The sequence below is a fragment of the Panthera uncia genome, chromosome A2 (assembly GCF_023721935.1).
Source record: "Panthera uncia isolate 11264 chromosome A2, Puncia_PCG_1.0, whole genome shotgun sequence".
NCBI classification, from domain to species: Eukaryota; Metazoa; Chordata; class Mammalia; order Carnivora; family Felidae; genus Panthera; species Panthera uncia.
In genome coordinates, this window is record NC_064816.1 from 25186002 (window position 1) to 25211094 (window position 25093).

At 44.2% G+C, this 25093-nt stretch overlaps 3 protein-coding genes across 7 annotated transcripts in view; all 3 read left to right on the forward strand.

The window, feature by feature from the left end:
* The window catches only part of ABHD6 (abhydrolase domain containing 6, acylglycerol lipase), a 64217-nt gene extending 60748 nt beyond the window's left edge, over window positions 1-3469 (forward strand). For all 3 annotated transcript variants that reach the window (XM_049640809.1, XM_049640808.1, XM_049640810.1), the window contains one exon: window positions 1343-3469. In XM_049640809.1, coding sequence (XP_049496766.1) covers window positions 1343-1519 — 177 coding nt within the window. In that variant the 3' untranslated portion in view covers window positions 1520-3469. The remainder of the gene's footprint in view (window positions 1-1342) is intronic.
* An 8031-nt stretch (window positions 3470-11500) lies between these two features.
* Window positions 11501-19900, forward strand: RPP14 (ribonuclease P/MRP subunit p14). 3 transcript variants are annotated; one of them, XM_049640812.1, is made up of 6 exons: window positions 11501-11651; window positions 15044-15141; window positions 15234-15318; window positions 18646-18722; window positions 19281-19359; window positions 19816-19900. In XM_049640812.1, exons 2-6 carry the CDS (start codon window positions 15044-15046, stop codon window positions 19870-19872), a joined length of 396 nt encoding a protein of 131 aa, XP_049496769.1. In that variant the 5' UTR covers window positions 11501-11651; the 3' UTR covers window positions 19873-19900. The 3 variants fall into 3 exon arrangements, with proteins under 3 accessions (XP_049496769.1, XP_049496770.1, XP_049496771.1); XM_049640813.1 differs by lacking the exon at window positions 11501-11651 and adding an exon at window positions 11659-11959; XM_049640814.1 differs by lacking the exon at window positions 11501-11651 and adding an exon at window positions 11659-11807.
* Window positions 19901-19983: 83 nt separating this feature from the next.
* HTD2 (hydroxyacyl-thioester dehydratase type 2) lies at window positions 19984-20961 on the forward strand. Its single transcript, XM_049640811.1, has one exon. It carries the CDS (start codon window positions 19993-19995, stop codon window positions 20497-20499), a length of 507 nt encoding a protein of 168 aa, XP_049496768.1. The 5' UTR covers window positions 19984-19992; the 3' UTR covers window positions 20500-20961.
* Window positions 20962-25093: the final 4132 nt, after the last annotated feature.

Here is a 25093-nt window from a genome sequence, read left to right on the forward strand (position 1 = left end):
TAAGCTCCCCATTAGCTGCTCCTATTTGTGGCCCCGGGGGTACTTTGCTGTGCTCTGTGCCTTGGCTGAGGGATGCTTGTTGCTCCACTTCCTGGGTGGAAAATCTTGGTTCTAATGGTCTGGATTGATGAAAATGAAGCTCAAAAACAGAAGGCACTTGGGGAACCTGGGTGGCTCAGTTGGTTGAGCGTCAACTTTGGCTCAGGTCATGATCTTGCAGTCTGTGGGTTCAAGCCCCGCATCCGGCTCTGTGCTGACAGCTCAGAGCCTGGAGCCTGCTTCAGATTCTGTGTCTCCCTCTCTCTACCCCTCCCCAGCTTGCACTCTGTCTCTCTCTTTCAAAAAAAAAAAAAAAAAAAGTATTAAAAAAAATTTTTAAGGAAAAAAGAAAACAGATAGCACTTGAGTTTGTTGTGGGTCCTGCTTTTGTGTTGAGGATGAGGGGAGGGGTCCTCTTGCGTGGGATGAGTCGAAGGTGAAAGCCATGAAAGGGAACGAATGCAAATCTGAGACTACATAGGGTGTTGGGGAGGAAACACTGGATTGGTGTAAATGGCCAGGTAACCTAGGGCACAATGAAATTAAATGCCTTATTGGGAAAGGCTCAGCCCTGGAGAGTGGTGGCTTTCATATCAGAAGAGCGTTCCCCGTTATTCACAAACTTCAAGGCCTTCAGTCACACAGCTCTGGGGACCCCCAGAAGACCTTCAAAGAGATGCTATTCCCCCATCTCCAGCTTGGGATAATTAGCATTCACCTCTTGCATCTTGTTTATGTCTCTTTCCCACAGCTGGACTGATCATGTCCATCCCTAACATAGCCCCGCAGACCCCCCACTGCTGTCAGATGGAGGCCCGAGCCCCAAGCATGGCTGGGGGAACAGGCCCCTCTTCCCTACCCCATCTCTCCACCATGCACTCCCCACTCCCTGCATGCTGTGTCTCAGCACCAAGCTAACTGCCGTCTCCTGCTCTTGCCATGATGTGCCCCCCTGTCCCGCATCATCAATGAATCTTCCTCCCTTGTGCCTCTCAGCTCCCAGGATGCTCCCCCAACAGAACCCTCGCCTGCTGAGCCGTCTGGCTTCCCTACCAGACCAGGCAGGGGCTGTGTATTTCCACTTTAGTAATGCTGGCAGTGACACAACTCCTAGCACCAAATTGCAGAAGAAAACGTGAGGCATGCAGTCATATCTGTCAAGAGGGCACAAGCCCCGACACCGAAGTGACTTGATCCCACAAATCACCCCTGCCAGGCTTCAGGTGGCATTCCGTTCCCCAAAAGCGTGTACTCAGGCATCTGAGTCTTTTCTATCTGGTTTCCTCTCTCATCCTGCCTACAGGTGCTCGACGTGTCTGGGGCAGACATGCTGGCCAAGTCGATTGCCAACTGCCAGGTGGAACTTCTGGAAAACTGTGGGCACTCAGTGGTGATGGAGAGGCCCCGGAAGACAGCCAAGCTCATTGTCGACTTCTTAGCTTCTGTGCACAACACAAGCAACAACAAGAAGCTGGACTGAGGCCCCACGACCGCAGCCTGCATTTGGCACTGAGCATCTGCCCCCATCTCCAAAATCTGACGCGGCCACTACTTCTCAGGGATCCTGCCCCAAACGCGGTCAGAGAGCCAGCATCCCTGAGGAAGCCAGTCCCCTGTCCCCAGTCTCGACAGATCCACAGAGCTTCGGGAGCCACGAGCAGATCTCCAAGATATTTTTCACAATGTAGAAACTCACATGGAACAAAATTAAGAAAACCCAGCCATGAAATCTACCCAGAAGTCTTCAAGTTCATGTTGCAAAGCGGCTGCCTTGGACCCTAATCACCGAGACCGTTTTCTTTCAAAACATCCCTCACAGACTGAGACTCGAGGTTTTTCTGTTGCTTCAACATCCTCCCCTGCATGGTCAGTGGCTGTTTTAGGAGCATTAGTCTCCATTTGCTGAGCCCCTCTTGTCTATGTCTAGTTTAAGTTTTATGTTAGAGACCCCTATATGAATGCAGTTTGTCAGCTGCAAGATCAGGGAGGGAAACAGCAAGCTATGAAAAATATTAACATGCGAGGAGGGGTGTGTTTCCACTGCTGCCAGCCCTCCCACCTGCCAGAGCAGTGGGGAACACAGGTGGGTGGTTTGATGGGCCCCCACATGTCAGCTCCATCACGAGGGAGCCTAGAACAGTCACAGTATGAAGAGCACCCGGCAGGGTGGGTTTCCTGGGAATAACTTATTATTTTTAAAAATAGGACTAATAAAGCAATAATGTTCTAGACATCTGTATCTAAATAATCACACAAAAGCACCTCGTGGGCCTTGTGTCTATCTTGCTGTGCTACTGAAGACCCTTGGGTGTAAAATACTAGTTTGTTAATGAATTCTGTGAATTCTGTGAACAGTAATGTGATTGAAAATAAGTCTAAACAGCTGTAAAAGTGATCACAATGACATGACATAAATTTAATAAATCTAGATCAGCAACATGCAGACAGTTTCCATTCCTAAGCTCCTATTTAAGTGCAGTGTTGGCAGATTTCGTGTCAATTTTTAAAAGGGCATTTTGTTTTGTTTGTTTTAAGGCTTATTCTAAGGCATTGGAAAGCCTGGTTTGGATGGGTTATTAGTTTTCTTTTAAGTCTTATTTGCAATTTTTATTCAAAATTTTTTATTGTTCATTTATTTTTGAGAGAGAGAGAAAGAGAACGAGTGGGGGAGGGGAAGAGAGAGAGGGAGACACAGAATCCGAAGCAGGCTCCAGGCTCTGAGCTGTCAGCACAGAGCCCGATGCGGGGCTCAAACTCACAGACCACGGGATCATGACTCAAGCCGAAGTCAGACACCCAACCAACTGAGCCACCCAGGCACCTCTACAATTTTTATTCAGCTGAAATTGTATATCAAAAACAAAAGACAAGAGTCATCAAACTGTTGCTTGTGACACTTGTCTGTTGCACTTAGGAGCCCTTAAAATCCCTGGAACTTCATTCTTCTGAATCTATTTACAGAGAGTCTGTAGCCAAGTAGTTCTAGAAATAAAGTGAGATGAACTTCATAGTTTAAGTTGGAATGCAGGACTTGGTCTGAATATTTTAATTTATTGAGAAGAGTGGAACACAGATCTTAAAAAAAAGAAGATATGAAAATGTGATGTGTCAGACCTGTGGGCTGCAGCTAACGGCAGTGTTCAGAGGAAAGTGTTCAGAGACTAAGGCAAAAGAGCATGATTTAAGAATTAGAGAAATCAGGGGCGCCTGGGTGGCTCAGTCGGTTGAGCGTCCGACTTCGGCTCAGGTCACGATTTCACGGTCTGTGAGTTTGAGCCCCGCATCGGGCTCTGTGCTGACAGCTCAGAGCCTGGAGCCTGCTTCAGATTCTGTGTTTCCCTCTCTCTGCCCCTTTCCCGCTCATGCTCTCTCTCTGTCTCTCAAAAATGAATAAATGTTAAAAAAAATTTTTTTTAAGAATTAGAGAAATCAGTGACTCATTAAAAGGAAAAACATCAGAATCATAGGGGTCCCAGAAGATGAAGAGAGAGAAAAAGGGGTAGAAGGGTTATGTGAGCAAATCATAGTGGAAAACTTTCCTAACCTGGGGAAGGACACAGACATCAAAATCCAGGAAGCACAGAGGAGTCCCATAAGATTCAATAAAAACTGACCATCAACAAGGCATATCATAGTCAAATTCACAAAGTACTCAGGCAAGGAAAGAATCATGAAAGCAGCAAGGGGATAAAAAAGTTCTTAAGATACAAGGGAAGAGGTTTGCAGCAGACCTATCCACAGAAACTTGGCAGGCCAGAAAGGAGTGGCAGGATATATTTAATGTGCTAAATCGAAAAAATATGCAGCCAAGAATTCTTTATCCAGCAAGGCTGTCATTCAAAATAGAAGGAGAGATTAAAAGTTTCCTAGACAAACAAAAATTAAAGGAGTTTGTGACCACTAAACCAGCCCTGCAAGAAATTTTAAGGGGGACTTCCTGAGTGGGGGGCAGAAATAAAATCTTGGGGTGCCTGGGTGGCTCAGTCATTTGAGCATCTGACTCTTGATTTCAGCTCAGGTCATGATCCCAGAGTCCTGGGATCAAACCCTGCATCAAGCTCTGTGCTAAGTGTGGAAACTGCTTGAGATTCTCTCTCTCTCTCTCTCTCTCTCTCTCTCTCTCTCTCTCCCTCTGCCCTCTCCCCACTCACACTCTCTCTCTAAGACAATTTAAAAAATAATAAAAATAAAATCTTAAAAAGAAGTCATAAAAAGAAATCAAAAATAAGCCTAGAAAAAAAATAGAAATAATACAAGTGAGAGCAAAATTCAATGACATAGAAAAGAAAGTAGATCTTAGACATGCTGCCAATTCCAATCTTTCATATTCACCAAGAATTCTGAACTTGGTGCAGTCCTGGGGGAAGGGGTTAGTCTGGATGGGTTTGCGTGATGAGGGGAGGTGCCTGGGGTAGCCGAAGAAGAAGCCCCAGGCCTGGAGTAAAGTACTGCAGATGGGAAACGCTATTGGTGCAGGAATTGTTATGCCCTGGGTGGATGGCAGCTAAGGATCACATCCAGAATTGCTTCAGTGGGGTCATCCGGGCAGAGACGTGTACTGTCCATCCCACCAAGAGGATGGTGGGCAGGGTCTGCAGTGGGATGCAGCTCCCACCTCCCTCTCTGTCACTGGGAAGCATCCACTGGGAGTGCTGAGCAGAGCATATGAAAGAGTCATTTGGACAAACCTAAAAAGTGGGTTTTCACGGTTCTCCTCTGGGCCTGCAGTTCTGGCCCCACCATGTTAGGAGGCCTCAAAAGCAGAAAAGCACAGCTCCCCTTTGCACCCGACGTTTTGCCTTTGCGATTATGAAGAACTTGCTGGTTGCCCCCCAAGCCACAGCCCACTGGGCATTGTGGTGGGTGCCTTTAATGAGAGTTTTGGAAAGAAGAAAAGGGTTACTCATCACAGCCTTGCCTGAAAGACTGCCAGAAGCTTCTGAAATGACGACGGAAAGCCCCAGGAATCACAAGCAGGCTCTACATCCCACTGTCTGGCGTGGGTCCCTCGGGGCTGGATCCTGCTGGGCAGGCATCGAGGAAGCTGAGGGAGAGGCCATGGTTAGGACTCAATTTGCCATCAGTCTGGCTTCTTGTACAGCACAGAGGCAGCGTCAGGAGAGACTGATGCAAGAAACACATGAGTTTGATGGTGCTGCCCATCGTCTGCCTTCCATATGAACCCCAGTGAGTATTCCCCATCCCAGAGAACCTTATCTGTTGCGTTGTCCAAAGGAAGTTCCCAGAAAGTACAGGGAGATTATAAGGTAGGTCAGGCCAGCTGGAAGACTGCACCAGGTGCTCTCCCAAGTATTTTCCATGAATCACTTTATCAAGCTTTCACACACCCCTAAAAGGTACTTATAACTTGTGCCCATTGTATAGCCAGGAAACTGAGGCACTAAGAGGTGAAGAATCTTGCGCGAGGCCACACAGATAACAAGTATAGAGAAGCCTCTTGGTTTATGATTGAAGGTGACTATGCTTTCACTGGTTCAGGCAGGAGCTCTGGCCCAACTTCCAGTAGAGCCTGGGGCCCTGTTGGCTCACCTGAACTAAGACAGTGTGTGACAGCTTCAGCCACAGATCACTGAGGCCACACCTGGGGCTCCTGCTGAGGAAGATGACCCAGTTGTTCACTCAGCAAATAGTTAAGTATATCCCATTGCCCAGCCTCCTGCCAGGCAGCAAACAAGCTTACTTACATTGCGGCATCAAAGGGTGCCTCAAGGGACAGCCTGCTCATCTCCTCCCTGTCTCTTTTAGAACCAGGACTGGTGTCATGCCCTCCCTGGAAGGACTCACTCCCTCTTGCTGACACCCCCTTCCCTCTGCCATACTGGAAATGTTCATCAGTGTTGTTTGCCCAAAGCAGTTTTCTGGACGGGAGAAGTCCCCTCTGATTGTTTGTTGTCCCTTGGGGTCAGGCTTGGAAAGCAGGTGATTGATGTAGCTCTGCTCCTAGCTGCCACTCCAGAGGCAGCCCGGAGGCTCTGCCTGGGACCAGTTCAGGCTCCCTTTGAAAGGTAAGGTCAACTCCCTGGACTTCATACCAGCCAGGGCTTTTGCACTCTCTTCAGAGAATTTTTAGGTTTTAATTAAACATAAATACTGACTTAAGGTTCCTCATTTAACTTTCCAAGCCCTGGATATTGATCTCTGGACAATTCATCGGTTGATTAATTAACATTGTTCTGAGATGATGGATATAAATTTTAACATCCACATATACCAGCTTTCCGCTTTGGGGACTTCCTGTCTTAGATCGAGAAATGTTTTATTAAAAGTGGCAATTCACTGGGTCTATTCCAAAAATGTTTGCTGAAATACTCTTTGGCCAGGTTTGGTAGTTTTGTTTTGTTTTGTTTTTTTAACTCTTTGTCTCTGTCTCTCCTCCTATCCTCCCCCACCTCCCACCCCCATGTGTTTCATCACTTTATTTGTCTCATATCTGTTTGTCTGTCTCTTTCACACATGCAGGCAGGCACAAAGAGATACACTCTCCCCTGACAGTTGGGAGCCTGGCTCTTCTGATCTCTCATCTTGTATATCTTCCAGCATCACTCCTTTAACCATACAGACTGGGCTTTCTCACCAGTGGCTTCTCTCCTCACTCCCATCCACCCCAAAGTTGGATGATGTTCATACAAACCCTCCATCCTGGAAAGAAGGCGAAAAAGTAGAGAGGAGGTGGGAGTGGTCACAGATGGGGCAGCAGAGATGTCCTCAAATTACCTGCTGAGGTCAGAGCCAGAGGGTGATGGTGCAGGGCTGCTGTTCTGTACCCCCAGCTCCCCTGGGGCTCTGGGGCCCAGCGTTGCTGCTCTCTGGACTGGAGGTCACCAGGATGTGGGCCTGGGGTTGCCTATGATGGAATCAGGGTCTTGTGTGACCGTCGTTAGCCTAGTCAGGGAGAGGATATCAGATGACTCCTTTCAGCATCAGGAAGGCTCCCCTCCCTTGGCTCCTGGAGGAACCTTTCCTTCATTGCTTGTTGGATATTTGGTCTCTATACCCTCCAGGCAATGACTAGGAACTTTAGGGCACACCTAGGGTATTTCCACCCTCCAGCAGGGGATGGGAGAAGAAAGAAGGATTCTTAGTGGCAGAAAGTGGCAGCTATAGATGTAAGTATAGGTCTACAATCCCTTACCAAACCTCAAAGAACCAGATGTGATTCCAAATTGAGAAATTTTCCCATTTTAGAAAGGTATTATGGTGTGTATACCACAGATTATGTAACATCCCCAGTGGGGTCTGGGACTGCTTTACAGGATCAAATGCATTGACATTTCTGCTGTGCAGTGTATGAATATCCGCACTAAATGGGACAAAAGCTATAAAAAACTTCACCTCTGTTCAGATTAAGCGTTGGGTGCCACATGAAGAAAGATTTGGTTTCCATGCTTTTCTTGGATTTCAGAATTGTGGATAAGGAATGGTAGGTCTCCATTCCCTGCTTCCTCTCTCCTGCCTTGGGGTAAAGGTTGGAGGGGTAGGAACTGGGGGATAAGAAGGGGCATCTTGAGGAAGAGTCTGTTCTTCCAAGGTGGGAAGAGAGGCATAAACACAGGTGTGGTCCATGGCTCCCTCTTGTGACTATAAGGGGCAGTCCTGACTTTCATTTGACAATTAGAAAATTATTTAATTTTATAAGCAATTATAAAATTGTTTGACAATTGTTAAATTATAAGAATAATGACCTGTCACTTTAAAACAAATTTAAAAATGAGTGTTTAAAAAATATTCTTATACACACATATGTATAACCAGAAAAGACCCTACAGCTGGTTTATTGATGGTTTGTTTGGCTTTTACATAAATGGGTCCTGTTGGACATTACGGTTGCCACCCCGCACCCCCTGCTTGCTCTTTTCACTTACCTCTATGTTTTGGGACTCCTGTAGGTCAGAACCCACAGATCCCCCTGGTTCCTGGAATGGGGATGCAGAGCCCTCTAAGGAAAGGGGGGTACAGAGAGGGTGTACTTTGTAGGAACACGATGAATCTCTCAGAGAGGATCTCTGAATTTTAAGAAAGCCTCTTGGGCCCCTCCAGAAACAGGCTGCTTAATTACAAGGTGGTTGTCCTCTCCCCACATTCTCTCTTCCTAAGGTCCTAGAGCCTTTTATTAGGGATTTCTAAGGTCACTTGTAAGGAAAGGTTCCTCTATCATTTAAATACATTTCAGAAATTCTGGGTGAGACAAAGTTAAATAATCTGGCCCTTGCTCCAGCCCCGACACAAGTAGGAGACTGACTGGGAAGGAGCAAAAACATCCTCAGAGAGCAGCCAAGATTAGGGCCGAGGCGGGGACCGTCCTGCCACTCCCCTGGATGATGGGGGTGGTTTGGACTTAACAGTCTGGGCAGGAGCTTCTGGTCTTTTGTACCCTTGACTGGTGAGCTGCCCCCAGAGTCCCTGCCTGCAGCGTGTGCTGCTGATGTCCTTCCCAGATCCCCTGTACTGACTGCTGCCCCCACCCCCCACCTGCTGGGAGTACTGGCTGCTGAGGAAACACACCTGCCCTTCTCCCAGAGAAGCGCCCTCAGATGGCAGGAGGCTCCTTCGAGGTTGTGCCCCATCCTCTTCCTCTCACCTCCTGGGGTTGCCAGACAAAATACAGGATACCCAGCTAAATTTAATTTCAGGCAAACAACGAATACTTTCTTAGCACAAGGATATCCTACTCATTGTTTATCTGAAACTCAAATTTAACTGGGCAACTATTTTTCTTTGCTAAATCTGGCAACCCTACAGCTGGCAGTCAGTGACCGGGGAGGAGTGTGATGAAGCCTTGGCCGCCTTGCCTCCAAGGCTGGAAGCTTGCTGGTGTCACTTGTGCTCCAGGGCTCCGTGTGGGATCAGCCTGAGGTTGGGCTGCATCTGAACCCATGGCTTTGTTTAGCTTCTTCCCCGGCCCCATCCTGCTTTCCTCCCCCACTCGCAGGTTTCCCATGAGAGCTGCCCCCAATAAATTACTTCCACAAAGATTCCTATCTCATGCTCGGCCTCTGGGGACTCAAAAACATGCCCGCTTTTCATATTTCCTGTTTGGAGATGATGCTCAGGGTTGCCTCAAAGAGCAACGTCTAGCCGTGTCATCCCATGGGTTCTGGGGCTTCTCATCACTGTAGGCAAATGGCTTATTCTACTTTTTTTTTTTTTTTTTTTTTTTTAATCTGTGAAGGCAATAATAATAGTGACATTGCAGGGTAGATAGGATAATGTAAGCAAGCAATCTGGTACTTGGCAGGTCTCCCTAAATGGAAACAACAGCTGTCATTCCATAGCCTTTAGCTTCTAGTCATTTTCACTTCCTTTGTCCTACATTTTCCTTTCCTTTCTTTCTTTTTCTTTTTTTAATTTATTTTTGAGAGAGAGTGTGAGTGGGGGAGGAACAGAGAGAGAGGGAGAGAGAGACTCCCAAGCAGACTTTGCGCAGATCCCAATGCGGGTTTGAACTCACAAAACTGTGAAATGACCTGAGTGAAACCGAGTCAGACGCTTAATGGACTGAGCCACCCAGGCACCCCACTTTGTCCTACCTTCTTCATCTGCTGACATGAGTGGATATGATTCCCATGAGGCTGATGGAGATTTGTGGCTGTGATCCTACTTGGGCCTCTCTCTTGACTTCTCTTCCTAAAGTTATGAAAGTTTTAGTAAAAGCCACTCTTGGCAGCAGTTTACAAGGCAGGAAGGGGAGCTGAAGAACACAGCAGAAGAGGGGAAGTATGGACTCAGCTCTTTCTCAGCTGCCATCACTTCCAGGAACATAAAATACTCTCAGATCCCCAACAACTTTGCTCTGACGTGTCAGAAACAGAGTGTCCAGAATGGCCATCTTGAGCCAACTGATGCCACCAGTGCAATGCTAGGCAACTTTTATAAAGACCGAGACAGGCTTGTGTGTTATGATTAGGAGTGATGTTCAGATATATTGTTACAAAGGGAAAGCCCCCCTACTGTATCTCTGGAAGGACACTTCAGAAACTCATACCAGGGGCACCTGGGTGGCTCGGTCGGTTAAGGCCAACTCTTGATTTCAGTTCAGGTCATGATCTTGTGGTTCATGAGTTCGAGCCCCGAATCAGGATCTGCACTGACAGTACAGACCCTGCTTGGGATTCTCTCTGCCCCCCCCCCCCAATCTTGTGCACGGGCACTCTCTCTCTCTCTCTCAAAATAAATAAACTTTATAAGAGAAAGAGAAAGAAAGAAAGAAAGAAAGAAAGAAAGAAAGAAAGAAAGAAAAGAAAGAAAGAAAAAAAGAAAGAAAAGAAAGAAAGAAAGAAAGGAAAGAAAGAAAGAAAGAGAAAAAGAAAAAGAAAACACCACTGGCTGTGGGGTCTGTGTTGATTTCCTCTATCTCTCCCCCCATCTGGAACAAGTTCTATCTCCTCTGAGGGGAGAAGGAAGGGAAGCAGAAGCTGCAGGACTGCAGAACACGACAATAGCCAAAGACTGAAGTTTCGGGAAATAGCAGACAGTGGAATTTTTAGAAAAGACATTAAGAGAGAAGGTCTCAACTGACTCAGGCTCAGTTTTGGCTGTGCAGGGCAACCCTTTGCCCCCAAAGGAAGTAGAATTAGCACACCCATCTATGAATTACTGCATTCACTAAACATATGTTGAGTGTCAGGCAGGGGAATGCTGTGGTGAGCCAACACAAACAATACCATCCCCATCCTCATGGGGCTCATACTCAAGTTATGGCAGCCCCAGCCCCTCTCCCCCACGCACTCCTGACTCATAACACACAACTGGTGGTGGCACGGTGCAGTATGGAGAGCACCATCTGGAGTCAGACCGTCTGCTCACTAGTTATAAACATGTGATCTTGGGCAAGTAACAGCCTCTTGTGCTGCAGTCTCTACCCCTTTAAAATGGGGATGATCATAATAATAGCTACTTTGGGATTGTGTGAGAGTTCCCCGAAATAACATCTGAAAAGTTTTTTTTCATAGCACCTGGCCCAAAGAAAATACTTGATAATTATCTATTATTATTATTATTAATTATTAAATATAAACACTATTTGTTTTACGGGTACGGGGCCAAAAGTACTTGCTGGGCTCAGCAAGTACTTATTGAATAAATGCACAGATGAAACCTGGCTTAAATTTGAAGACAGGACCATCTGGACCAACTCAGATAGATACACTACTGTATGCTGGGAGCCACAAGGGACATTAAGAGCGTCCTTGGAGTGCTTGACAGATGCTCAGCAGAAGAGCTGCTATATATAAAGTTGAATGAATGAACGCATGCATAAATGAATGACTATGAAGCGAGCTCCCGGACCGAATAAACACATCCGGAGTCCCAACCCCATTCAGACATTCGCTCATAGAGCATTCTCTGGAGTGAGCACCAGGGGGCACTGAGCTCGGCCAGTCTCAGCTACCGATCACGATTTAGCCCTAGGTTCTTAGGAGAACTCCACGCGGTGACGTCATATCCGCGCCTAGACGTCACGCTTCCGGAGGGCGAAACAGGAGCCAAACGTAAACATCCCCGGAGTTTCCCGGGCCCAGGGTGTGGCCTCTGCGGGGGAGCTCCGAGCTTTGGCAGAGTCTTGCAAGGAACGGGATTCAGGAAGGCGCCAGGTTAGTCCGACCGAGAGCAGAAAAGTGGAAGACCATAGCAGAGCGGTTGTTTGCCGGGATCGGACTCAGTCGGCCACGCTGTTGACGCTAGGACCTGTGCGCCAGGCGCGCGTGCGCAAGACGGAAGTTGCGGCGGGCGGCGCATGGCATTCTGAAGTACCTATCTGCTGGGGTTTGGGACACTGTGCGGCTGGGGAGGTTCTGCCGCGCACCTCCCTGGGGGTTTGTGCTGCGGGGACTCGGTAGGGGATGGTGGCTGCGAGGAGCGAGCGGGACCATGTGTGCAGAGCGCATGCGCCCGGCGCCAGGTGGGCGTTAAATAAGTGGCGGATGGTGGTCGAAGAAAGTTGAAAACAACCGAAGTGCCCAACAGTGCATGATTGAGCTTTTTTTTTTTTTCTTTAATGACTGATTTGGCCCCAGACTTAAGTATTTAATGTGTACTGTGTGTGATGCAGTTTTTGATTCTTGAGAAACAGTATTGAACAAGATATTCCTGTTTCTTGCAGAGTGTACGTTATGTTGGGGTGGAGGAGGGAAGTACAAGCAGAGAATAAATGAGTTACGTAGTTGTGTTAGAGGCGTAGTAAGTTCTATGAGAAAAAACTAGAGCAGGAGCCTGGAGGGGTTGCCGTATTAGATAACCACCAGACCAAAGCGAGGGGGGAGAGTTGATCAAAGCCATGAAGGAAGCAAGGGAGCGAGCCACCTGGCTACCTGGAAAAAGAGTATTCCCAGCCTGCGTTAAAGCTAGGAGCCAGGCGCAGAGGCGGGAGAGAAATGGTGTATGAGAAAGAGCTAGGAGGCCTCTGGTGGAAGGGGTTGAGTAGGGGAGTATGGTAGGACATGAGATCAGAGCGGTTGGAGGAGGCAGGAGTACAAATCAGGTAAGGCCTTGCAGGACCGGTAGGTCCTTTAGCTTTACTCTGAGTAAAATGGGAACCGTTGCAAGGTTTTGAGCAGAGAAATGGCCGCGGCTTGAATAGCTTTTAATTGACTCATCCTGGCTCTGTAGAAACTAGATTGGGAGGTGCTGGGGTGAAGCAGGTGGAAGTAGGGACATCTGTTACTAGTAGGTCATTTGATGAGCATCCTTGCAGCCATTACAAAGTCTGGCTTCAAAGATTATGATAGCAATGGCTGTGGAAGTGCTTTCATGGTGCTGAGCCTGATGGATATGCCAGGCTGTATGAAGGGCTACCTGACATCCTCTCCTTTAATATCAGGATAACCTGCAGAGGGCAATACTGTCACTGACCCTGAAGCTCAGGCTATGTGGAGGTGACTGCTCAGTAAACACTTGTTCCTTAAGTCTTTTTTGGTAAAATATATATGACATAAAATTTATCACTTTTAAGTGTATGTTAACATTGCTGTGCAACCATTATCACGGTCCATTTCCAGAATACTCCTTAAGTCTTCATTGTTCTTGACAGCCTGAGCCCCAGGCCCCAATCTCATTCCCCTACCTCAGGCAGCCAACTCTATCAAGGCTGATAGTAACTCTTAAAAAACACCTATCATGTGTGAGACAACGAATGAAGTGATTCTTCCTGTTCTTCTAGTCAGGGAAGATTCTAATGATTGGGAAAGAATCATCAGGTAGTTATTTCTGCAGTGTTGAAACAGAAGATAGCCTTGAACATATAGGTCTAAGACATCACCATTCAGTAAGTGTTTATTGAATACATACTCGGCGCCAGACACAGTAACTATTAAGTGGGTGGTTGGATATAGCTCCTTGACCTTGACTTGTCATTTTCTCTGGGGATATCATCTAGGAGTAGTAGGAACTAAGCCTGATGCATAGGTTTTTGTAAATGCTGGTTTAGAGTTTTATGACCTTTGCTAAATCCCTTTCCTTGGTTGGACCTCAGTTTCCTGGTTCCTTTAGTGGAGAACCAGATATTAAACAGTATTAAGAGGTTGCATAACAAGGGAATCTAACTTAGAACAGGGTGTCAAGGAAGGCCTCCTTGAGGTGAAACTCCGAGAAGAGGAGGTAACCTGTAAGCTAAAATTCAAAGAACGAGTAGGGGCTATGCAGAGGGAGAGTGAGGTGGGAGTGGAGCCAAGGACAGGGATTCTCCACAGGGGGATCAGCATGTTCTGTGTTCTTGAAAGATCCAAATCTGTTAGGAATGACATCGAGGTCCATTCCAGGAGTTCCTCTTAAACCCCTTGCTGTTTAAGCTTGGTCTTTTGTGGGTTTGCGAAATAGCCCTGTGCAGACATGGCTTCCAGACAGACAACAGGCAAACCCAGCATGTGATGGGACAGCAGAACTACCACCCCTCATTCTCCTGCTCATGTACTGTGTGGACTGAGAGTAAACAAGAAGAGGGCCTTCAGATCCTAGATTTTATTCCTGTATGCAATTTTTTTTTTTTTTAAGAGATATACTAGGGGTGCCTGGGAGGCCCAGTTGGTTAAGCGCCTGACTTCAACTTGGGTCATGATTGCACAGCTCATGAGTTAGAGCTCCGTGTCAGGCTTTATGTTGATAGCTCAGAGCCTAAAGCCTGCTTTGGATTCTGTCTCTCTGCCCCTCCCTTGCTTGCGCTTTCTCTCTCTCTGTCTCTCAAAAATAAAAGAGAGACATCCTACTAGAGTGGTCTTGAGAGGACTCAGGAGCCATTGGAATCTGTGTGCCCTTGGGCAAGTGTTCCCTCTCTTTGCTAAGCCTCAATGTCCTCTTCCCAAAAATGGGAGTGATAATAGCTTTTACCTCGTGGGATCATTTTGAAGACTTATGACCTAAAGTATGTGAAGCGTTTAGCATAGAGCTAGGTACTAAGTGATGATAAACGTTCATTGGGATTATGTCATTAGAATTTAAGAGTACAATGGTCTGGCATATATAAAATCTGGAAACTTTGTGTCTGTCTGGGTAACTTTGGTTTGACCAGAATTAGATTAGTTACTCTACTAGGAGTTATTTTATCTTATTTTTTTTTTTTAAGTTTATTTATTTATTTTTGAGAGAGAGAGAGAGAGAGCGCAAGTGTGAGCACAAGCAGGGGAGGGGCAGATAGAGAGGGAGACATACAGTCCGAAGCAGGCTCCAGGCTCTGAGCTGTCAGCACAGAGCCCGACATGGGACTCAAACTTGTGAACTCTGAGATCATGACCTGAGCTAAGTCAGATGCTGAACTGACTGAGCCACTGAGGCACCCCACTATACTAGGAGTTCTTTTAAAAATCAAATGAGTCAGATATCTGGCTGGCTCAGTTGGTAAAGTATGTGACTCTTGATCTTGGGATTGTGAGTTCAAACCCCACATTGGGTGTAGAGCTTACTTAAAAAAATAAAGATGGGTCAGATTGTCATTAAAAAAGTGAAAAATAGCTTGTACCTTGCTAACTTCTAGCTCTCTTGACTTGATTTCTAGATGTGGTCAGTGTTGGAAAAGATGCCAGCTCCAGCCACTACATATGAAAGAATAGTTTACAAAAATCCCTCTGAGCACCACTATATGAAAGTGTGTCTGTAAGTTCAGTTTCCTAAGTTCTACTTTTGATTACTTTTTTATGAGTCTAAATAGTATGAAATACATTTTTTCCTTTTTAATGTTATTACAGAGAATTTCAAGACCATGGGGTTGGACTTAATGTTGCACAGTTCAAACAGCTGCTTATTTCAGCCTTGAAGGACCTGTTTGGGGAGGTATGAATCACTTAGTAGATTGAACACTCCTTAGATCTTTGTAAGAAATACTAAAATGGTGCTTTTCCAAATACTTTTTTAGAACTGTAAAACCATATTTGAAATTGCAGAAGTGGACTTTCAGAAATACACTTTGGGTAGGTTTGTTCTAATATGCCTTCTGTTTGATGAGGAACTTGTTAGACAAATGTTTGTTTTAGGCCAGTACTACTCATGGTATGGTCCAGATCTGCAACCTGCAGATAGTTTTTTTGCCCATTGTGAAGATTTGTGGCTCGCAGCAGAATCAGCACACCACTTCCTTTACTGAGAAAGTCTCCTTATGTGAAAAATTGAGCTGAAACCATCAGAGGAGCATGTGATTCTTAATCGTGGGGTTGTGAATTCGAGCTCCACATTGGTGTAGAGATTACTAAAAAAAAATAAAAGAACAGCTGAACTAAACAATGTGCTTAGCAATCTTGTTGATTTACATTGTGATACAGCCTCTTATTTTATCACAGACCAGCACATTGAGTAGTCCTCTTTTAGCATTCTCTTGAAAATAGTAGAATTTTGAGAGAGAACAAAGGCAGATGACTCAGAAAATTACTTTCTGATTCATATGTTTTATCAAATCCATCTGGTAAGCATCTCATTAAAATTAAAAACATATACTCCACAAAAGACTCAGTTAAGGGATGAAAAGACATATTACAGACTGGGGGAACTATTTGCAACCTGCATATCTAGAATATGAAAAGAACTCTCAAAACTCAATAGTGAGAAACCAAACATTGCAATTAGAAAATGAGCAGGGACACTTGGGTGGCTCAGTTGGTTAAGGGTCCAACTTGATTTTGGCTCAGATTGTGATCTCATGGTTTGTGGGTTCGAGCTCTGTGTCGGGTTCCATGCTGACAGTGTGGCGCCTGCTTGGGATTCTCTCTCCCTCTCTCTCTGCCCCTCCCCCCCGGTCAGGCACATGCTCGCTTGCTCTCAAAATAAATAACAAAAAGAAAATGAGCATAAGACATGAATAGACATTTCACTAAAAAAGATGTACCATTGGCAAAGAAGCACATGAATGAAAAGTTCAGCATTGTTAGCCATTAGGGAAATGCAAATTAAAAACAGGGGCACCTGGGTGGCTCAGTCGATTGAGCATCCGACTCTTGATTTTGTCTCAGGTCATGATGCCAGGGCCGTGGGATCTAGCCTCTGTCAGGCCCTGCACTGAGTATAGAGCCTACTTAGGATTCTCTTTCTTTTTCCCTCTGCCCCTCTCCCCTGCTTGCTCTCTCTCTCTCTCAAATTAAAAAAATATTTTAAAAAATACACGATGAGTGGGGTGCCTGGGTGGCTCAGTCGGTTGAGCACCCGACTTCGGCTCAGGTCATGATCTCACAGTCTGTGAGTTCGAGCCCCGCGTCAGGCTCTGTGCTGACAGCTCAGAGCCTGGAGCCTGCTTTGGATTCTGTGTCTCCCTCTCTGCCTCTCCCCCACTCATGCTCTGTCTCTCTCTCTGTCAAAAATAAATAAACATTAAAAAAATTTTTAAAAAAATACACGATGAAATATCACTACACACCTGGCAGAACAACTGAAATTTTATAGATAGTGATAACATTAAATGCTGGCAAGGATGCAGAGAAACTGGATCACTCATGCATTGCTAGCGGGAATGTAAAATGGCACGGCCACTTTGGAACACCATTTGTAAAAGAAAAAATTAAACATGCAGCTACTGTACTACCCAGCAGTTACACACCTGGGCATTTGTCCCAGAGAAGTAAAAACTTACTAGTGTTTGCACAGAACTCGTATGTGAGTGCTTATAGCAGCTTTGTTTGTAAGAGCCCAAAAGCAGAAGTTAGCCAGATGTCCTTCAGTGGGTGAGTAGTTAAATGTTCATACCATGGAATATACTCGATAATAAAAAGAAACACACTATAGATATATGCAGTAGTGTAACTGAATCTCCAGAGAATTATGTTAAGTGAAAAGCTAGTTCCAAAAAGTAACAGTCAGGTGATCCCATGTATGTAATGCTCCTGAAATAACAGTTATATAATCTGGAGAAAGATTAGTGGTTAGGGGTTGGGGGGAGGAGTGGCTGTGACTAAAAAGAGGTAGAAGGAGCAAGCCCTGTGGTGATGGTATAATTCTTTATCTTGATTGTGTTGGTGGTTGCATGAAACTACTTATGTGGTAAAATTGCGTAGAAGTACACACATAAACACGCACACACACAAATACACAAAAATGAGTGCGTATGTCACTGGTAAAATCTGAATAAACTGGTCGATACTAGATTTTTGGTTTTGATATTGTACTACTGGGGGAGGCTTTGAAGGGTGCGTAGAACCTTCCTGTAAATTTCTTTGCAACCTCCTGTGACTTTAATTTTTCAAAATAAAAAGTTCAAGGAAAAACTATTCCTTCTATATGGCAGATATAATACCTGGTTCCTGAGGATGTAGCCATGAACAGACAGGGCATCTGCCTCATCGATGAATAGTCTTGATTATTTTAGTAGAAAACTCTGTTGAACAGTTACTGGCAAGAATGATGAATATTATGCGAGGAAGTATGTGGTTCCTATATGTGAAAGAGCATACCAAGCAATGGAGCTTAAGCTTGAGAATCAGGGATGAGACCTTTTATTTTTATTTTTTTATTTTTTATTTTTTTTAAATTTTTTTTTAACGTTTATTTATTTTTGAGACAGAGAGAGACAGCGCGTGAACAGGGGAGGGGCAGAGAGAGAGGGAGACAGAGAATCCGAAACAGGCTCCAGGCTCTGAGCTGTCAGCACAGAGCCCGACGCAGGGCTCGAACTCACAGACGGTGAGATCATGACCTGAGCCGAAGTCAGACACTTAACCGACCGAGCCACCCAGGCGCCCCGAGACCTTTTATTAAGTAGGCTTCGTGCCCAATGTGGGGCTTGAACTCATGACCCTGAAATTGAAAGTCTCATGCTCCACCAACTGACCCAGCTCCCAGGGATAGGACAGTTTAAACAAAGACTTGAAAGGTGAAGAGTCACTAGCAGTATGAAGAGGTACAAGAAGAACATTCCAGACAGGGAATTGTAAAGAAGCAGGACCGGTACTACACCACTACTGAATACTGTTTTTTTGGAGGAGAAAAGCAGTTGACAGGATTAGTTATTAGACTTTAAGAATGGTGATGACAGGGGCACCTGGCTGGCTCAGTTGGAGGAGCATGCGACTCCTGATCTCAGGGTTATGAGTTCAGACCCCACACTGGGCATAGAGATTACTTAAAAGAATAAAGATTAGTGATGACAGTAGTCTCCTAATAGTATTATTCCATACCTAGGTTGATGCAGCCTTACCCTTGGACATCCTGACCTACGAAGAGAAGACCTTGTCAGCCATCTTGAGGATATGTAGCAGGTACAACAGATGGTGGCATATTTGTGGTATAACAGAGCAGAGAGATGAGTGGAGAAATATAGCAAAAATGCTCTCCTCTCAGTATGAGAAGAGTTTTGTCATTGTGAACCCTGAGCAGCTTTTAGAAGTTTAAACTGGGAAGGATATGAACATTCATCCACCGAGCTTACACTATACAGAGGAAAACTCATGATTTGCTTACAATTGTAGTGTTTCCCAATTGATGGTCATGGTTGCAAACTCAGAGATGTGTATTTTAGAAACATTCCCGGGGCTCCTGGCTGGCTCAGTCTGAGGAGCATGCGACTCTTGATCTAGGGGTCATAAGTTCGAGCCCCACATTGGGTGTAAAGATTACTTAAATAAATAAAAATTTTTTTAAAAATTCCTAATTGAGGTTCATTGTATTCTCTGCCTATTACATATTGTGCTTTTACTTTTGAAGTTTTCTCATTTAAATTAGGTTTTCTGGACCTAATTTAACTGCCTGGACCGTCATGAAGGTACTAGGGAGATGTCACCGTGACAAATCTTTATGCATTCTTGATCTTTCCACAGTGGTCTTGTAAAATTGTGGAGCTCTTTGACTCTGTTGGGATCCTATAAAGGCAAGAAATGTGCTTTCAGAGTGATTCAGGTAAAGCCCATTCCTTCACATATTCCAAACCAGGTTGAGTAGGGATGAAACTGCTTTTTAATACATGTTCCATTTTTGTGCCTGCATAAATCTAGTATGGCTGACACTATTCAGCTGGGAGTGGTGGGGAGGGATAAGGACTTTGTTGCTTCTGGAAGTGTGAGACAGAGCACTTAGATTTTAGATTTTATGGGAGATGTTTGGGGATGAAACTTAGAGCTCTTGTGGAAAAGTCTTAACTTTTCATTTATTGCTTAATGCCTAGTGCCTTAAATATTGGAACACTGTTTCTGAACTTACTATCACTTATTTATATAAGGCCACCTCTAAGGATGCTCTTTAGAATGCTGCTGCATCAGCTTTGCTTACCCCATGAAATTAGGCATGTTTCCACATGCCCCGTGTTTCAGTGCAGTCTTTTCCCAATATTTCCTTAACTTTTTCTTTCTCTTACAGGTTTCTCCATTTCTTCTTGCCTTATCTGGTAACAGTAGGGAGCTAGTGTTGGATTGAATAGTCTTCAATGTCAGAAACATTCCTCCGCTCTCAAAAGGTACTTTTTGATGCCAGAATCACATCTGAAGACTGAAGCAGTCGAAAAGCTCCGATTGCTGGACTTTGACAGTGCTGAAGATGTTCCCAGTAACTTGCAGCTATCGTCTTTGGTGGGGTGGGCTTCAGAGGAGAATCTGCCTGAGCCGGCAAGTGCCGAGTAGGTGGCACATTGAACAGATGCATGTCCGAGTTGGAGACCATGCTGAACTCACCAGGGCCTTCACACAGAGGGACGTGGCCACCTTCTCAGAATTAACGGGGGATGTCAATCCTTTGCATTTAAATGAAGAGTTTGCAAAACACACCAAGTTTGGAAAGACAATTGTACATGGAGTTTTGATCAATGGGCTTATTTCAGCTCTCCTGGGAACTAAATTGCCAGGGCCAGGCTGTGTTTTACTTTCACAGGAAATTAGCTTTCCAGCCCCTTTACATGTTGGAGAAGTTGTTTTAGCTTCCGCAGAAGTGAGAAAGCTAAAGCGGTTCATTGCTGTTATTGCAGTGTCGTGTTTTGTAATAGAAAGTAAAAAGACTGTTATGGAAGGCTTGGTTAAAGTTATGGTCCCAGAAACTCCCAAATCCTGAAACGTGTGTAAAGATGCACGTTCAGGTGCTAGTGGTACTGTTCGTGAGGAGCCTCTGAGGAAAATAGGTTTTGCTGCTCTTCACTGAAGGATGGCTTATAGACCCAGAAGCCTGAGTTGGGGAAGGGGAGCAGGGAGAGGGGTGTGCAAAAGTCCTCTGTCCAATCCAGTTTTATGCTTCACGCAGACTTGAGTATATTCATCATCTGTCTGGGTTTTTAAAATTGAAAAATTATTGGGGCGCCTGGGTGGCGCAGTCGGTTAAGCGTCCGACTTCAGCCAGGTCACGATCTCGCGGTCCGTGAGTTCGAGCCCCGCGTCAGGCTCTGGGCTGATGGCTCAGAGCCTGGAGCCTGTTTCCGGTTCTGTGTCTCCCTCTCTCTCTGACCCTCCCCCGTTCATGCTCTGTCTCTCTCTGTCCCAAAAATAAATAAAAAAAAAAACGAAAAAAAAAAAATAAAAAAAAAAACGAAAAAAAAAAATTAAAAAAAAAAAATAAATAAATAAAATTGAAAAATTATTGGGAAGGTTATTTAGCTGAAGGTTCTACTTTTAGGATTTCACATCTAGTTAGATACATTTGGATAACACAAACCTGCCTGTGTCTGTGGAGAGTAAATTCCTCACTTAATTTATAACTAGCATTTAATTATTGAGGACAACAACAGAAGTCAGGTCATCTTTGAACACCTACCTTCTACCAGTCAGCATTCTTAGATCCTGTTGAGTAGTTTCCAGGTCAGAGTTTATTGTAATTTGTTCCCGTTTATACCACGATGGCACCTTGTTCCATCATCAGTGGCATTTGTCTTCCAGATGGTTTTCCTGTTATTGGAGAACGGCTTATGCACACACTTGGACTCATTTATGTAAACTCTGTCAATCTCATGTATAAAATGAGGATAAGGACACCTACCACACAGGATTGTTGGAGATGATAGATGCAAATCTCTAAGTACCAGGTCTAGCCTGTAAAGTAGCCACTGTTGTCATCCTTTTTCCCCTGTCAGTGAGGTTACAGATTCTCCTCAGTTTAAAGCAAACTGGCCCACAACTAAACAGATGACAAGCTAATTTTTCAGGATGTCAATCAGTCTAAACCTGGACTAGTTTGAATGCAAAATTTGTTTTGATAATCCAGATTATTTTCTCCCTCCCTTGAAAATACTGTGGATTCTCCCCTTTATAAATAATACATGCTTATTGTAAACATATTGTAAGAAATAAAATGTATAAGGAACACTGGAGGCCAAATTCTTAAAAGAGTTGAGGGGTAGTGAAAATTAAACAGTATCAAAAAAAAAAATTGAGGGGTACTAAAGAGGAAATGCGCTTAATGTGTTAGTACTGAGTGATCATCCCCAATGCAGCCGACATAACATAACCTGTAGTACAGCATCCATTTCTGCTCTGTAGCTTTATAGAGCGGTTCTACAGCTAGATGCTTTGATCAGGAAGATGAGATCAAGTGTAATTGGAGGGATCAACTCACTTTTCCTGGCAAAAGGTTTTTCTCCTGGTGGATCAGTAACTAGATTTTGTTTTTACATCAAAGGTAGAAGTTAAGCAGATTACTAGAAAAAGTCATTCTGGGCACTAGAGGGCAGTGATGTGTATAAATAATATTTTTAAACTGTTAGGTGTTGTACCGTACACTAGTTGGTGATGGGTGAGATGAAAATACTAAAATCAATGTGAGAAGCAAGGATGCCATTCCCATGGGCTTCAGAATAGACAACATGTGCGGGCTCAGGTGCACCTGAAGAAGACTCATTTATAAGGTGAAAGACTACACAAGCTGAAGTTTTGATACAGCATTGAAAAACAAAATGGAAATTCTGAAACCTAGAACAATCCTGAAATTTGTATGGAACCACAAAAGACCCAGAATGTTGAAAGCCAAAGTAATGTTGAAAAAGAAAACCAAAGTGGGAGGCATCATGATTTCAGACTTTAGCCTCTACTACAAAGCTGTAATCATCAAGACAGTATGGTATTGGCACAAAAACAGACACACAGACCAATGGAATAGAATAGAGAACCCAGAATTGGACCCACAAATATATGGCCAACTAGTCTTTGGCAAAGCAAGAAAGAGTATCCAAGGGAAAAAAGACTGTCTCTTTAGCAAATGGTGCTGGGAGAACTGGACAGCAACATGCAGAATAATGAAACTAGACCACTTTCTTACACCATACACAAAAATAAACTCAAAATGGATGAAAGACCTAAATGTGAGACAGGAAACCATCAAAATCCTAGAGGAGAAACAGGCAAACTCTTTGACTCTAGCTGCAGTAATTTCTTGCTCGACATATCCAAAAGCAAGGGAATTAAAAGCAAAAACAAACTATTGGGCCCTCATCAAGATAAAAAGCTTCTGCACTGCGAAGGAAACAATCAACTAAAAGGCAACCAACAGAATGGGAAAAGACATTTGCAAATGGCATATTGGATAAAGGGTTAGTATCCAAAATATATAAAGAACTTCCCAAACTCAACACCCAAAAAACAAATAATCCAGTGAAGAAATGGGCAGAAGACATGAATAGACACTTTTCTAAAGAAGACATCCAGATGGCCAACAGACACATGAAAAGATGCTCAACATCACTCATCACAGGGAAATACAAATCAAAACTACATGGAGATACCACCTCACACCAGTCACAGTGGCTAAAATGAACAACTCAGGAAACAACAGATGCTGCTGAGGATGTGGAGAAATGGGAACCCTCCTGCACTGTTGGTGGGAATGCAGACTGGTACAGCCCTCTGGAAAACAGTGTGAAGGTTCCTCAAAAAATTAAAAATAGAACTGCCCTACGACTCCACAATAACACTACTAGGAATTTATCCAGAGAGTACAAGAGTGCTGATTCATAGGAGCACATGTACCCCAATGTTTATAGCAGTGCTTTCAACAATAGCCAAATTATGGAAAGAGCCTAAATGTCCATCAACTGATGAATGGTTAAAGATGTGGTTTATATATACAATGGAATACTATTTGGCAATGAGAAAGAATAAAATCCTGCCATTTGCAGCAATGTGGATGGAACTGGAGGGTATTATGCTAAGTGTAATAGCTAAGTGTAATAAAAAGAGAAAGACATATCAAATGTTTTCACTCATATGTGGAACTTGAGAAACTTAACAGAAGACCATGGAGGAAGGGAAGGGGGGAAAATAGTTACAGAGGAGGAGGGAGGCAAACCACAAGAGACTTAAATACAGAGAACAGAGTTGATGGGGGAGGGTGGGGGAGAGGGGAAAATGGGTGGTGGGCATTGAGGAGGGCACTTGTTGGAATGAGCACCCGGTGTTGTATGTAAGGGATGAATCACGGGAATCTACCCCCAAAACCAAGAGCACAGTGTATATACTGTATGTTAGCTAACTTTACAATAAATTATATTAAAAACATTATCAATACAAAAAAACATATATATATATATATATATATATATATATATATATATATATGAACTTGAACAAAATACAGACTCAAAGCCAAGACTGCATCTTCCTGTAGAACTCACTCTCTGGGACTAGCAGCAGTCTTGAAGTATAGGTCCAGAAATGGAGTGTGATGTGATCATTAATACTAGTAACTACCATTTTTTCACTATTTTCTTTTTACCTTTTTACTGTTTTTCACCAATTTTCTTTTTTCTTTTTTTTAATTTAAGATTTTATTTTATTTTATTTTATTAAGTTTACTTATTTTGAGAGAGACAACACAAGTGGGGGAGGGACAGAGAAAGACAGGGAGAGAGAGAATCCCAAGCAGGCTTAATGCTATCAGCCGACGCAGAGCTCGAACTCAGGAAACCGCGAAATCATGACCTGAGCCCAAACCAAGTTGAACTGAGCCACCAAGGTGCCCCTTAGATTTTATTTTTAAGTGATCTCTACACCCAATGTGGGGCTCAGATTTATAGTCCTGAGAATAAAGAGTTGCATGCTCTGTCGACTGAGCCAGCCAGGCACCCCAAGGAGCCAATTTTCTACATTAACTCTAATCCTTGAAAACTTTGTGAATTAAAGTTAATGTCCCATTTTATTTTTTTTTTATTTTTATTTTTTTTTATTTTTCAAATTATTGTTTATTTATTTTTGAGAGAGAGAGACAGAGAGAGAGAGAGGGAGAGAGATCATGAGTGGGGTAGGGGCAGAGAGAGAGGGAGACATAGAATCTGAACCAGGCTCCAGGCTCTGAGCTCTTCGCACAGAGCCTGATGCGAGATCATGACAGGAGATGAAGTCAACACTCAACTGACTAAACTACCCAGATGCCCTACAATGTAGTGTTATTAACTGTAGGTACTATGCTGTACATTATAATGTCCCATTTTAAAGGCAAGGAAACAGACTGATGCTCTGTGACTTGCCCAAGGCTGTACAGCTAGCATGCAGTGGAGCTGGGATGCAAATAGGAACCTGCCTGGCTCCAAAGCATTTCTTTCTTCCATCTCCCTGTGGGTCTTATAATCCCATTACTGGAGCACTGTCAGTTTCTATAATAGTATCTTGTTATGTGGCATAAAGTGTTTGGAACCACCATTGTATAGAATTCTTTTTATATTCAAAAT

What these genes read in the sequence shown, in the direction of transcription:
- RPP14 (XM_049640812.1), top strand. Translation starts at nt 15,044, where the DNA reads ATGTGGTCAGTGTTGGAAAAGATGCCAGCTCCAGCCACTACATATGAA. An exon ending in ATCTTGAGGATATGTAGCAG is followed by an intron (nt 18,723 to 19,280) that starts GTACAACAGATG and finishes ATCTTTCCACAG; the next exon opens with TGGTCTTGTAAAATTGTGGA. An exon ending in GTGCTTTCAGAGTGATTCAG is followed by an intron (nt 19,360 to 19,815) that starts GTAAAGCCCATT and finishes TTTCTCTTACAG; the next exon opens with GTTTCTCCATTTCTTCTTGC.
- HTD2 (XM_049640811.1), top strand. Translation starts at nt 19,993, where the DNA reads ATGTTCCCAGTAACTTGCAGCTATCGTCTTTGGTGGGGTGGGCTTCAG.